This window comes from Lissotriton vulgaris, chromosome 11 (assembly GCF_964263255.1).
Source record: "Lissotriton vulgaris chromosome 11, aLisVul1.2, whole genome shotgun sequence".
In the NCBI taxonomy this organism is placed as follows: Eukaryota; Metazoa; Chordata; class Amphibia; order Caudata; family Salamandridae; genus Lissotriton; species Lissotriton vulgaris.
This window is the reverse complement of record NC_141699.1, coordinates 248,467,159-248,482,918: the sequence shown is the minus strand read 5'-3', so window position 1 is coordinate 248,482,918 and position 15,760 is coordinate 248,467,159. Positions and strand designations below refer to the sequence as shown.

General features: G+C 41.8%; 1 protein-coding gene across 10 annotated transcripts in view; it reads left to right on the top strand.

Annotated features, from left to right (window-relative positions):
- CHEK2 (checkpoint kinase 2) overlaps positions 1–15,760 on the top strand; it is a 322,684-nt gene that overhangs the window by 188,188 nt on the left and 118,736 nt on the right. For all 10 annotated transcript variants that reach the window (XM_086943157.1, XM_086943155.1, XM_086943159.1 and 7 more), the window contains one exon: positions 975–1,028. In XM_086943157.1, the coding sequence (XP_086799283.1) occupies positions 975–1,028 (54 nt within the window). The remainder of the gene's footprint in view (positions 1–974; positions 1,029–15,760) is intronic.

The window sequence follows — 15,760 nt, the reverse complement described above, 5'->3', positions numbered from 1 at the left end:
CAGTCTCAGTACTGTAGCCTTTCGTGAAAACCCAGATTTGAAGGTGTCATGCAAGTTGTACTTTTCAATGTGGTTGTTGAGTTGTGTACGCATAAATTTGTCGATGCTTTTGAGAGGCTAGTTCCAGGTCTGTAGTTAAGGTCTTTCTGGTCAGCTTCTAGTTTTTTAATGAGTGGGGTGATTTGGTCGAGTTTGAGTGGGGCTGGCATGGAGCCACTCGATAGGGAGGAGTTAATGATTTAGGTCAGTATAAGAGGGAGAAGGTGCCTGAGCTTTTTAACAAGTGCAGAAGGGAGGGGGTCAAAGGTGTGCAATGTGGCTACGTGCTAGCGAGTAGTCCGAGGACGACGACTTCATGGATATAGATTAATTCAGTCCAGGTTGCATCATTTTTCAGTTGCAAGGGGTTGAGGTTGTTGAATTGATTTGCTGAGAGAGAGAGAGGCAGCCGTTATTTGGAGGTAGGGCTTTAGGTGGCCCTTTTTTGCGGGGGGGGGGTCGCTTCCTTGGTGCAGGGTAGGGAGGTGAATGGCTCAAGAGAGACAAAAGTCTAGCATATTGTTTTTTTGCTTTTTTTAAAAAATAAAATCACTTTTTTTCAAAAGCTCCAACCTGCCCATTAAAATTAAAATGTCAATTTTTTTGTACATGTTTTGTTAGTAAATTCAATATAATATTTTCTAATTTGTGCAATTGTTCCATTTATACTTTTTTCTGTTTGTTTGCCTATTGTTTTGCGGTTCAAATTGCAGAACTTGCTTAGACCATTGAGATTTTAATTAATCCACAAAAGTCAAAAGGCTAAGAACCTTTGCTTGCGAGGGGCCATAGCCTCACTGTTTATTCATTGAATTAAAGTTCTTGTTTGCTTTTATAAAGTGTATATGTTCTTATTTTATGCTGTTTGTTTTCAGTTGATATTCTATTGTGGTCATTTCATTTATTTAAGCAAGCCTCAAATTGTTACTTTTTAGGATCCAATGCCAAATGTGGATACTGAAATTGAAATTTTGAAGAAATTAGATCACGTAAGTTAAACTTTTCCGTTTCAGATTTGAATATGCTTCTGTTTTCATTACTATTTTTTATAAACTTTGGAAAGCCTCATTCATCGACCGATGAACATGTTCAAAATATAAGGACAGGTAGGGCTAATGATTGTTGTGTGGCCAGGTAAAATATCTGAGAGCCAATTGTATTCAAAGGATGATTTAGTAGGCCATGATAATTTTAATTAGACACACGATTAATGGACTATCAATATATAAAATATTAACTTTGCGGCAGATTATATTGAGTTTAACAAAAAACAACACTGTAGAATGCACTTGAGCATAGCTGCAGCAAGAGTAACATTACATGTGACATTTAACTCAATAAAAAACCATTTAATGCCAGGCTTGGAGGTTACCTATAAACTGTGTTGATAAAATAGTTTCGACCTTGGGTCACTGTCTATCCAGTTTTTCTAAATCATTGTTTGATTTTTGTGTCCATACTTTTCCAGCCAGAGCCATGCTGGGCCACAAAATGATTTTATGTATTTATAAAATATAAACAATAAAATAAACCTGCAGAAACAACTGCTACCATGTCTTTCAGAGGTCTGATTGCTGAAGCCAATGCACTAATTCAGATTTTTAGATTTAATAAATGCATTGTAGACGGAAAATAGAAACACAGACACTCTTCTGCGTTAGTGCATTGCAGGGAGTGTGATTATGATACTGTCCCTGAATAGTAAGGATCATGTCCTTCGGAAAAGGAAAAATAAAAAAGCTTTTCTGTAGATTTCACGTCTAAAGAGAAAAATGTATAAGGTATGGGGATTTCTTCTGGAGCTCATTATTTAATCTGCCTCGCCCTTGAAAAACACTCTTCAGCAAGCAAGTATGGCTTGGAAAAGTGTCATATGGCTGGATGAGCCTTCTAGAGAACAAGTGATGATAACCGTACTACTGTTGTGGGACAATACATGTTCTGTCTTTGCAAACAATGGGTTGTGCTTGAATCTTTATGAGAAAGTGGTAGTCCTTTTTATTTATTTATTTATTTTTTTTATTGGCAAATTCATACACAATACAAATTCCCGGAGAAAAACAGAATACAAAATATATCAATTCATGTCATAACTTGAATAATACAGATAGTATAAAAAAACATTTAAAGTATCAATGGCATAGTAACAATAAATAAAAGGAAAAAAAGCCGGGTAAACAGAGAAAAATATCAAATTGATTAATCACTGGCAGAATCTGAATAGCCCCTCTCATTAGTATACCATCTAAAGATGGGGTCCCAGATCTGTGCTCCAACTGCTCTTACTTTTCTACCTCTAGTAGCATATATTGCAATTTCTTGTTTATAAATTGAGAGGAATCGACTTAGCCACATACGAAAAGTAGGGGGTTCCGGGTCTTTCCCACGAGCTGCCAGAATGATACGAAAAACAGCATACCCCAGAAAAACAACCGCTTGTTCCTCACTATTATGACCCAAAGAGTCATCATGGCCTAATATATACAGAGTTAATGAGTCTCTTATCTGATGTCCGAAGACCTGGGCCCAAAACTCCAGTATCATCGTCTTTAACCTTGTCAGTTCCGAGCATTCTGAGAACATATGTAATAAACTGGCCAGTGGTTGGTTACATCTTGGGCAGTTATCGTCGGCCCGAAGACCCCAAGCAAATAATTTTGCTGGTGTGTAGTATAAATTGTATATAACTCTATAGTATTGTGCTTTTAAGTTGGAAGCTATAAAGTATTTTGCCGAAAGAGCAATTGAGAGATCAATATCAACATTGGGGTTTGCTAGTTTTACAGCCCAAGATTGTTCGGTTCGTTCAAGATCATCAGGGGTTTTATCCATCAGCATCTGATAAAGAGCCCCTATTCTTGTAGTTTTTTTACCTATAGATTCAAGAAGTGGCATGTTATCTAATACTGTTATTATTGGTATAGCGTTACGAATGCTCGACAATATTTGAAAATATTTGAGAAAATCATAAGTGGGAATGGAGTATTTTTCTTGGAAGGATTCAAAAGAGATGGGGATATTATGTCCTAAAAAGTCACCGACTGTACTGATACCTAAACGCTCCCACCTCTGCGAGGTAGTATCATTAAGAGAGGGGGAGATAATCTTGCTATGCCACAAAGGGGTATATTTTGTAAAAGTGGGAATAGATAGATATTTAGAAATAGCTTTCCACACAGCCCATGCATCTAGAACTGTCTTCAGTTTAATTTTTTTATAATACGAGGACTCTACCTGCCTTAAAAATAACCCCTTGCACTTATCACCAAGGCTAAGTTCATAGATCGAAGGAATGTATGAGTCTGGAGGCAATGAGATAATTTTTTTACCAGTTAGTAGGGGGTCCATAGATTGAATTAATGTTGCCCATAGATATAGTTCTAGATTAGGAATAGCTAGTCCTCCTCTGTCCTGTGGTAGCGACATCAAACGGAGGGCTCTTCTTATCTTACCATAACTCCACATAAATTTAGAGATGGTAGAATCGATGGTCTTAATGAAGTTAGCTCCAGCTAACAGCGGGATTGCTCTAAAAAGGTAGAGAATCCGTGGAAAGATATTCATTTTTATATAGTTTGCCCTTCCAATTATAGATAGATGTAGGTTGTCTATTCTTTTAAGATCTTTTTTAATTTTTTCAATGAGGGGGGTGTAGTTCAGATAATTAATTTTATCTACCTCCGTTGAGAGGCATACTCCTAAGTATGTAGCCTCTTTAACTTTAAGAGGACTTTCATATTGAATATTTTTAGTAGCTAATTTTTAATTTAATTTTTATAATCTATTTTTAGTAGCATAGTTGTATCCCTATTTAGGGAATATCCTGAGTAGGTGCCAAAGGCCTGGGTAACTAATTCAATTTCCCGAATTGCACCGGCAGGATTGGTGGTTATGACGGCCACATCATCAGCATATGCCATGACTTTGGTGGAATATGAGCCTACTTTAACTGGTTGGATTGAGGGTGTCAAAAAGAGTTTTTGAATAAGGGGATCTATGTATAAGGCAAATAAAATCGGGGAGCATGGACACCCCTGCCTTGTACCTCTTTGTACCTCAATAAACTCTGACTCAGCGCTGCATATAAGAGATTTTTGCCCTAGGGTTGATATATATGGCTTTAATGGCTTTAATAAAGTTGTTTCCAAAGTTCTTTCGTTCCAAGATGTTCCATAGAAACTGCCATGATACTCGATCGAAAGACTTTTCGGCATCGAGGAGAGTCATCGCCATCTCGCCCCCCCCGTGGTGCCCATGATATCAAAAAGGGTAATGGCTCTACGGGTATGATCTGTATTATTTATTTATTTTTATTTATTTATTTATTTGTGTATTTTATAGAGCGCACAGCTGCCCCGACGGGGCGTCCCGGCGCTGAGAACTTTGAGGGTGGAGGGCACAGGGGGATGTTATAGGGAAAACAGGTGGGTCTTCAGTGACTTACGGAATAAGATTTCTGATTGGGAAGAGCGTAGGGCCAGAGGGAGCTTGTTCCAATGCTGGGAGGCACAAACCTCAAAGGTTTTTCCGCCTGCCCGTGAGCGTTTGAAGCGTGGAGTTTCCAAGAGAAGGAGAGAGTTGGACCGTAAAGTCCTGTAGTTGGTATACGGTCGCAAGGTGTTTTTCAAGTGGGCAGATCCCATACCCCTCGATGCTCGGTGGGCCAGCGTCATAGCTTTGAAAATACACCTTTTGGCCATTGACAATCAATGCAATTTGCGGAGGTGGGGAGAAATATGGTGTCTGAAAGGTATTCTTTCCACTAACCGGGCGGCGGCATTTTGGACCGTCTGGAGTTTTTGACATTGGCCTGCTGTGATGCCTAGGTAGAGGGCATTGGCATAATCAAGATGGGAAATGATCAGTGCCTGGATCACAGTCTTACGGCAGTCCGCTGGTAGGTAGTTGATGAGACGCTTGATGGTTCTGATCTTGCCAAAACAGGAGGCTGTCACTGTTTGAACCTGGGTATTGAAGCTGAGATGATTATCCCAGCGGACTCCAAGATTTTTTACTGAGTCTTTAGGTGTGGGGGCTTGGCTCAGATCTTCTGGCCACCATAGACTGGAGTCCAGAGGGGATGGTGAATTAAAAAACAGAACCTCCGTTTTTCCAGCATTGAGTCGAAGGGAGTTGGCATCCATCCACTTAGAGATGTCTCTGAGGCAGGTTTTTAACGGATCAAAAGCTGAGGGAGAAGGGGAGTCGAAAGTGAAAAGAAGCTGAATGTCGTCAGCGTAGGAGGTGGACTTGATCCCAGTCTGAGCGATCAGTTTTGCCAGGGGGGTGAAATAAACATTAAATAGAAGCGGGCTGAGCGAGGAGCCCTGCGGGACTCCCCATTTGAGTGGTCTGGCTGTGGAAGTGTAGGGGGGAGTGAAAACCTGCTGAGTACGATCAGAGAGATACGACGTGATCCAATTAAGCGCAGTGCCACCTACGCCCAGGTCCGCTAGCCTCCTCAGCAGGATCCTGTGGGAGACGGTGTCAAATGCTGCTGAAAGATCCAGCAGCACCAACACCGCCCTTGACCCTTGGTCGAGCGTCCTTGTAGTGCCCTTTCCGGGAATAAAGCCGTGTTGCCAAGGGGATACGAGATGTTTGACAACCCTACTCAGCCGATTAGCTAGTATTTTGGCGTACAGCTTTGAGTCAGAGTTTATCAAGGATATCGGCCTATATGATGAGGGGAGTTGAGATGGTTTTCCTTTTTTGTGGAAAATTACTATATTTGTTTGTTTCCAGGAGTCCGGTGGGACTGAGTGATACTGTACTCCGAGAAACAAATCTAATAAAAAGGGTATTATTTGACTACCTAGGATTTTATATAAATCTAGGGGAATTTTGTCGCTTTACCATTGGCAAGTTCGGATAAGGCAATCTCTACCTCCGTAAGCGTGATTTCTCTGTCCAGATTTGCTTTGCCCCTATCATCAATCATAGTGTTTGAGTCTTGGTCTGGGAGCCAGCTGTTCAAAAAAGTTGTAATATCAGCATCAGAGTATGAAACATCACTGTGATAGAGTTTCTAATAGTATTTTTGGAATACATTTACAATATCCTGCGTGGATGTGTATTACTTGCCCTCAAATTCAATCATCTTTATGCTACTATATGATTGTTTTTGGCGTGTTCGTAATGCTAGCTGCCTACCAACATTTTCCCCTGATTCATATAGCTTGGTTTTATTTGCCTGATAGGTTTCGGCAGCTTTCTGGATTAAGGAATTATTAATTTCATTCTTTAGAATCAGTATTTTTTTAAAGGTTTCTGAAGTTGAGTCACCCTGACCTATCTGGGTGGCATGATTGGTCTCAAGATCAGAAAGTTCTTGCATGAGCTGTGCATTGATATTATCCTCATTCTTCCTTTTATTAGCTACGAATGAGATAGTTTCTCCCCTTAATGCGGCTTTAAAACAGTCCCAGACAATTATTCTTGAGGCACTGAACCGATTATAATCGAAAAAACCTTGAGCCCATCTTTTAATGTATGTTATATATTCCTGATTAACCAAGAGTCTTCTATCAAAGGTCCATTTGGTCTTTGGTTTTACCAATTTGGCAGTGTCAAAGATGAAGGTAAGTGCATTATGGTCCGAAATCGTTTTGGGGGACTTAGTTATATCAATAATAGCCAAACCCTCTAAAGATGACATAACGTAGTCAATTCGGACATATTTGTTGTGGGGATGAGAAAAATATGTGTGACCATCAGTGTTTTTACCTGACAGATCCCACATATCAAGTAAGTTATGACTTTCCATCAGCTGCCTTAGTGCATTAAATACCTTTGGTTTGCGCCCTTTATAACTTAAGGACAAGCAGTTATCGACGAGCACTCCCACATCGATATTAAAGTCCCCACAAAAAATTGATGGACCTGTCCAGGAGGCCAATTCGATTTCTAGCTCTTGAAAAATAGTAGGATCATCAATGTTTGAACCATATATTGCACATATCGTAAGACCAAATTTTAGCTGAGCTATGGCCCATCTACCGTTTTTATCAGCCAATCTACGAGTCGGGAGACCCATTATAGGTTTAGCTAAAATAGCTACTCCTCTGGTTTTAGACGATTGGGTTGTGGCTACCATGAGGTTATACCCAGGTAATTTAAGTAGTTCTCTGTCGGCAGCTGCGATGTGTGTTTCTTGCAGGCAAAGTATGTCTACAGGGTTCTGACGTGTTAGCTGAAATAACTGAGCCCTTTTGCTTCTATCATTAAGGCCTGCCGCATTCCATGTACATAGACTCACTCCCCATTTAACATGATACAAACCTATCCCGGTTTTAATAAATTGATCACATAAGTAACAGCTAACCTTATGTTTTATACTGGTTCTTTGCTTTCTACCATATTGGTACCAATCAAAATAGAAAGTGGTAGTCCAAAGAAGAGCTTGATAATAGGTAAAAAGATTTTCACGTTTCTTAGCGAACCATATTGAGTTGAAGGAAGACCTACTTCCTACATGGCTAGTAATAGCTCACAAAAATGTTCATTAAACTGTGTTAATAGAGTGCACATTCTAAGAAGTTTCTGGTACTTGTGTCAAAGTGTTGAGACTGTACTTGATGAGAAGTTATGTGATTCTGTGATTGGTGCAGACTTTTTATTCCCTCCAGTCAATAATCAAGCCTATCGCCACGAATAATCTCCCCTTCTCTCCACTGTGTAAGATCCTAAATCTTTCTTTTAACTCTTCTGTAGAAGGTTTAACCCAATGCCCCCCAGCTATACAGCCTACCTGTCCTGTCCAGGGTGAGCAAGAGTGATTAGACCAAACTAGGAAGTTACTACTGTAAAGCATTGAAAATAATGTATCAACATTTCCAATTCACCACAATCTTAAAAGTGCATCTACTGCCCATTTTGTTTGTGATTTTGAAAGTTAAATAAAGAAAGGGTGTCAGTGAACTGTTCAACCTGCTACACTGTCCTCACAGAAACTTACTAGTTCAATTATCAACATTGGGTTGTGTTTAACAACCAATCCAGTGGGATATATATGTGTGTCTGGGTTTGGCAAGGCATTTGGAGTGCTGCCAAGCCTGTCCACCTTGGCGATGTGAAAGTGGGAGCCTGACTGGTCCTTGATTTTACAAAACATCTTTGAATAAACAGAAGAGAACTGTTGGATCATATCTCTCTGCTTGTATATCGTCATAGAAATTGCTACTCCTACTTGAACTTAACAGCATTTTTTAAATAAAATGCACGATTACAATGCCTTTTTGTATTGATGTTTGACGCTGAATAGTAATTCAAATAACCAAAGATGATTCTTACCAGGATGTTTAGTTAAGCATTATGCTTTTATTTTAATTGAAGTTGCTACTGATAGTAACACTTTTTAATAAGTACATCTTGCACACCGCCTGGGAAAGAAACCTAGTTCCAACATTTGAACCATAAGACATGTTCTTTGATGTAGTCTTTCCCTCGATTGTATAATCTATCCTTTCGCCAAAGATATCTCTTTGCTACTGGTAAAAGTCTGCTAAGTAAAAGCTCCAGACTCTTTAACACTTGTCGGTAATCTCTGAAATCTGAATGGGTAAGGACAAGATTGGCATACCCCTCAGTTAGGTTGGTAAAATTGAGTTGACCGATTTGGTTACAGGTGTACTATATGTGGTGACCGGGATAATATCCCCACATCCTGCCTTCTTGAACTTTTTGGCATGCTGGTAGAGTTCTTCAGTTGTGAAGACTGTTACAAATTCCTTCCAAATTATATTCTCACCACCTGTCCCCCACCCCTCACTCCAAGATCACTGTTCCCTTACACGTAATGGGCTCTAGAGGTTTTGGTTGAAGGAGTAGTCTCTGAGGGCAAATAAGCCTTGAAATTGATGAGGTGAATGGGATGAAAGTGCTTTGATATATAATCCTTATTCTGATTTCTGTTTGCTCCTAAGAGCTCCAGGTGGCAAGTAAATGTAAATGTATAGGCATTTATATAGCGCACTACTTACCCGGAGGGTCCCAAGGCGCTTCGACCGCTGCGAAACCCTTCCTGGCTTCCCTGAAAGATGGTCCCTTAATGGGTATCTCCAGGGTGAGACCAGGCATCCCCGGCGGTCTGGTGGGGCCGTTAGTGAAGATGAGGCAAGCTAATGCCCAGAGTTGCCGAGTGTGATCGTAGATCAGAGTGGGCACCGAGGCGAGAGAATTATCGAGTCCGCTGACCCTGGTCCAGAAACCTGCCGCGCCAGGAATCGAACCCTGGTCCCGGGCCGTCCTCTGCTCTCGGGTCTGCCGCCTCTAACCAGTGAGCCACACTACTTCACTCCAAGCCAAAACAATGGGCACTGATAAGGCGGTAAAAAAGCTTAACTTGTCAACACCCGTGCAGGAATGTAGGGCTTCGTAAAAGGTTGCATATTGGTGTATTGGCTCTTGGGATGTTGTCGAGGATACTGAGGAAGAGTTTGTGATGTATACCTCAAGGCTTATTCAGAGTTAAAAGTAGGCACAGATTACCCAGATCATACTGATTTTACCAGATTCGAAGAGTCCTACATTTCTTGGCCCAAAAATATTTTGGACACTTCTTTCAAAAGGTATTCAGTCTATTGACAAACATGATTGCAAATGCTATCTGGCTCATGGCAATTCAGGATGAACCTTTCCGATGGAAACTCGAGACAAAGAAATATTCAGTTGATAGTTGTCCATGTTGCGTGACCCTGTAGGTACTTACTGAAAGTACTGCTACAGGTAAATGAGTCATCCCTTTATCTTTTGAAAAACTGCAGAGCATTTTCTCAGTAAGTGCAGTAATCTGGTACACAGAACACAGGCTAAGCAAAGATTTGTTCCAACGTATACCTATCCTGAAATGATCGTGGTATGGCAGGGCAGAGCAAGCAAGGATCTGAGATACTAGAATCGCAATCTATGGATAGTGGGGATGAGGACAGTGGCAGATGGGTCCTTATCAAACATAGAAGGGCAAATATCTTCCTGGGACCCTAAAAGAGGAGGCCACACCCACCAGGCAAGTGAAATAGCGGTGTAAGTCTTTGTCCGATACAGAAGATGGCCAGAACTTCAGATTGTAGAGCTGCACGTGACAAAAGCCACTCAGTAAAGAATTGCGTTACCACTTGAAAATGGAGTGTCCCAAGTTCTCTTTGCAGGGTAAGGTAATGGCCACGCCTGAACTAAATGCATGCTTGTTGTTTATAGCAAAATATGCAAATGACCAACAGCGAGCTTTGGAGGCTAAGCCCAAAGAGGTACTGTTCGACTATATGGTATTTTCTGGTCGCTTAATCTTGCCCCCTAGGTTGAGGTCTTTGTCATTTCTAGGTAGACAGATATATTATTTAATATAGGTTGACCCCTTTTATCCAGATCAAGGGTGTTTTTTCTGAATGACAGATGCCTCTAAAGAAAAGTATCTACTTGCATGGCTGCTTCAGTTCTCTCACACTCTGAAATACTTCTGGTTTAAGAACAGCAACATATGCTGCACTATTTGTACAGCTTGACCTGCTCATCTAATTCAGCGTCTCCCATGGAGGTCTTGCTCATCCAACATCCTTTTTAGCCTTTACTCTATAATGGTGCCCAAAGACTCAATATTATTGGGGCTCGTTGTGGTCAAAATATGAGTAATAAGTCCTATAGGAATGCTGCATATAATTTCTATACAGCGAAGGTTTACTCCAAATAAAAAGTGTTAGCAATATCACAGGTAGGCCTAGTAACCTAAAGTTTCCTGGTTGGAAACCTGTTTGTGAAAGAAAATGTTGGTCATGCGTCAACAGTTAAGACTAGATAAAATCTTTCTATGGGGGATTGTTCCTAGACTGTTTGAAAAGGCTTCAATCTGATTTTGCCAATCAACTATGTGAGTATGGCCCAAAAGAGGTTATTATGCTAGAAGGTAGCAGGGCTGTGAACAAGAAAAGCCCATATTGTCTTTCCTTAGGGGGACAAACAAAGGGAAAACCGCCTCTACAGCGCGCAAGGGTCTGCATTGCTTACCATAGTTGAGCTATTCCCTTTCACCTGTGTGAGGAATTTTGTTCAGATCTGCCTAATTAAAGGCAAGTGAGCTAAGAAGATCAGATGCTTGGATACTTTAGACTGCAGAACATTTCAGGATTGAGTTCAGGGCATAAACCCCACAGCACCCAATCTGTTTTTCTGAAAGAGTAACACTGAAGCAGGTAGAAGAGCTTAAATAGAAATGGGCTATACTTCAGCTATCTAAACAACCTAAAGCGCTTCTGAGCGATCTCTTCTTTCTGCAGAGCAAATAGTAAGTTGCACCTGTGATAAACCTTGGGATGTTTAGTTACTGGATATTGTCAATCAATCAGGTGTTTGCTAAGCGCGACTACTCACCCGTAAGGGTCTCAAGGTGCTGGAGGGGGCTCGTGGGGGGGGGGGGTGGAGGGGGGGAATGTAGCAGGCTCCGGTCCATCAAGTGGGGGGGTCTGTTGAAGAGCAGGTTTTGAGGTTTCTTGTGAAGATGGGGGGCGATGTCTGTCTGAGGTGGAGCGGCAGGACGTTCCAGGCTCGGGCTGCGAAGAAGGAGAAGGAGCGGCCTCCAGATCTGGTCTTTTTGGTGCGGGGGACCACAGCATAGGAGAGCTGGGCAAATTGTAGGGTCCTCTGGGGTGTGTGGAATTTGAGTCTGCTGTTCAGGTATGCTGGTCCGGTGTCATGGAGGGCCTTGTAAATTCACGATTTGGCACCCACGGGTGTTTATGATGTTGTAGTCACTGATACTTCTGACTGATGCCCACAGGATTCTGTGAGTATAGATTATTGTATGTTTGAAAGATATGATCATAATTTCACTAGAAAGTGATGCACACATGTCACTGTTAAAGAACTGGCCTTGGTCGTAGGGAATACAAATCAGATGTAAAATCCAAATAGAAGCAGAGTTTCTAGGTTTCAGTATAGATTCCATGGAGGCATTGCTGATTTTCCTCTTTCCGAAGATACAGAGATTAAGAGAATGATCGAAAAGCTGTTGATGAAGAGTCTCTTCCTGGGAGAACTGGCCAGGAAAGTAGATCTGTTTGTCATCTTTGCAGAAGTGATATTCCTAGGTCTACACAGTACAGGCCATTGACGTGGCTACAGATCCTTCATCTACAGAAGGAAACGTCTCTTCAGGGAAGATAGCTGAACCGATGATGCATGTATGGAACCTGACTGGTGGTTAGACCACATAGGAGGAGGAAATAGGCAGGTGATTTTGGCAGCATTGAATCAAGTGATAGATCCAGCCTCTAACAAGTCTGCATAGGGTGTAAAAACATCTACAGGAGAAAAAAAGATCTGCAGAAGTATTGGCTTTATAAATAAGCAGCTATTTGCAGCAAAGTCATCAGTACAATGTGAGTGCAGTATTGCACTCGTCTCATAATGGTGAATGCCTTGGAAGTCTTGCACCTAACTTACTCAGGAATAATGTTTTAAAATATTGGAAGAACTGTCCAAACGTTTTTACCTTTTAGGTACTACACACATGGGTCAGCCAAGATGGTGGTGCAAAGGCAATATCAACAGTTCAGAGATTCCAGTGACTGGTTGCTGAACCTCGCATAGTGCAAGATCTGTAGCATGGAGTGGGGTACATTTTGTTTGTACCAGTATCCCCTCACAACTAAAACGCAAGTTTGTTTGCATTGCATGGAATTTTCCTGTGTTTTTTTCCCTTCTTTTTGAACCCTTTCTCAATATGACATTCTATTAGATCTTCTTGGCGGTCCACTTCCTAAAATTGTTGACTGCCTACAGCACTTCTTGGATGATTGTTAGGACTTAAGTGAATAATGGCCTCTTCTCAGACTTTTGGAGCCTGCTTCCTTATTTTATCATCAATCCTGTATTCCGGGTACAATTCAGTCTCAGCCCATCTAACTGACACTGATCTACTTGTCCTTTTTTAGGTCTCGCCTAACCCAGCGTATGTGCTGGTCTGGCAAGACTTTTAGTGAGGGCTCAAAAACTGCTACCATGGCCAGCCTAGAGCTAAAGTGCATGTGCGCGGGCACGCGCTTAGGAGCAGAGGCGCCATATGGCAAACCTCGTCATGCTCATTAAGCGCCTGCAATAACTTTCGCCCGCGATCACTTTAGCGGCGCCCCTTTGATGTTCTCGTTCAAAGAACATCAAACATCAAAGTACATGTTGTTGTGTTTATGCTTTGCTGCGCCCGTTTGACTTACAACATGCTTTCTCTTGCCACAAACTCGGTTTGTGTTCCTTTATTTTGAGATGCTTCTAGTATTACTGTCTCACACACACAACCCCACACAACCACACATACACCCACAACCACACACACACAACTACAACCACACACGCACACAACTACACCCACACACACACAACTACACCCACAACTACACCCACACACACACAACCACACCCACACACACACAACCACACCCACACAATCACACACAACCACACCCACACAATCACACACACAACCATGCCCAAGCACACACACACAACCATGCCCAACCACCCACACACACACAAACACGCCCAACCACACACACACTACCACACACAACCACTCACACAACCACTCACACAACCACTCACACAACCACTCTCACACAACCACTCTCACACAACCACTCTCACACAACCACTCTCACAAAACCACTCACAAAACCACACACACCCAACCACACACACCCAACCATACACAACCACACCCAACCACATATCCATACACCCAACCATACACACAACCACACCCAACCATACACACAACCAGACACACACGATCATACACAACCATACATACACGATCATACACAACCACACATACATAACACAACCACACCCAACCGTACACACAACCACACACAATCACAACAACAAACAACCATACACACAACCACACACACAACCGCGCACTCAACCGCGCACTCAACCGCGCACTCAACCGCACACTCAACCGCACACTCAACCGCACACTCAACCGCACACTCAACCACATGCACACTCAACCACATGCACACACACACATACATACCACACATATACACACAAGCACAGCCACACACACAACTACACCCACACACACAAACAAAACGACCACAACCGCACAACCACACACACCCAACCACCCACACACCCAACCACACACACAACCACACACACAACCACACATAACCGCACACACAATCACACACACACATGCACACACAACCACACATACATACCACACATATACACACAATTACAACCACACACACTACACCCACAAACACACACACAAAACAACCACACACAACCACCCACTTAACCACACACAAACACACACAACCAGACATACACACAACCAGACATACACAGCCACACACCCACAACCACACACACACACACACACACACACACACACACACACACACACACACACCACACAGAAACACACACAGACCACACACACACAACCACACGCACACACACAACCAGACACACAACCACACCAAGCATTGGCATAGCCAATAGGTCTCGCCTTTGGGACCTTATAAGTGTTCAGCCACGCAACAGTTGATGTGGTTGCACCAAGGATATTGTGCTGAATACCTAAATACTTAGAAGGTCCCAAAAGCGAGCCCTATTGGCTGTGCCAATGCTTGTTATCATTGATTGCAAGAGAGGGCAAATCCTATGTGACAGCTGATCAACAAATTAATCAGTCCTTTCTGCTTTGTCGATACACCGACAAGAGAACACCTGGTTCTCTGTAGGCTACTGAAGGTTGTTTGAAAGATACAGCTGTGGCCCATAACCTATATTAAGGTTTTGAATCGGTTTCAAGTTCGCTTCCCAATAAGGAGCTTTGTTGGGAGTCATTTACAGTAAATTTAATGTGTTGCTATGTTTGATTTCCTGTAAAAGTGTCCAATTTTAGAGCTTCATCTCTGAATAAAGATCATTTTCACTGGAATATGTGATGTTTCTTATTACACGGGGATAAAGACGAATACAGGCCCAATGTCTTATCCTAGCATTCCAGCACATTGTTTGAAAGAAAACAAGGCATTGACTATAGAGATGTTCTCGTGCACAGTCATTAAATGCTTTAAGAATACCCTTTTCGCATTAAAAAGATGGACGAAGGGGAGTGGAGGAGTGAAGTGGGTGATGCAATAGGCTGTTTTCAATTTTTATCCATTGGAAGCTCTCCCTGCATGGGTTGTGATGTCTCCCAAGAAGTTTGTATCAGTTGCCTGCTTGAAGGACATGCTCAATTCGTCAGAATGGTCTGGAGACTTCGTCTCATCTATTAAACTGATGGCGTTATTCATGGTGAGTAAACTTTGAAATAACTATAATCTTCAATTCTGGGTATTACTATAGAATGTTTTCGACCAGTTTTGAAGGAAAATTGTTCCTCAATTACGAAGGAGGCAAGGGTTATCCCATCTGAAATTAGAGAATCTAGTCTAATTATTATGGTGATAAGGATGAGGACTGATTGCTGTTGAAGACCCTGCACAGAAGTCTGATTAAATATTTTATCAGGAATGGAATAAAACGGGTAAAGTAATGCGGGAGCGGAGTAGGAGAAGGGTTTGAAGTTAATATGAAGTTGATTTGTTGTTTGCAATGGCTTATAGATGTAACAGTTGAATCCTTACACAAAGAAGGCAGACTTTTTAAGCAGTAATGTCTGCAGGAAACAGAAAAGGGCCATTTGTTGGACATGTAGAAATGT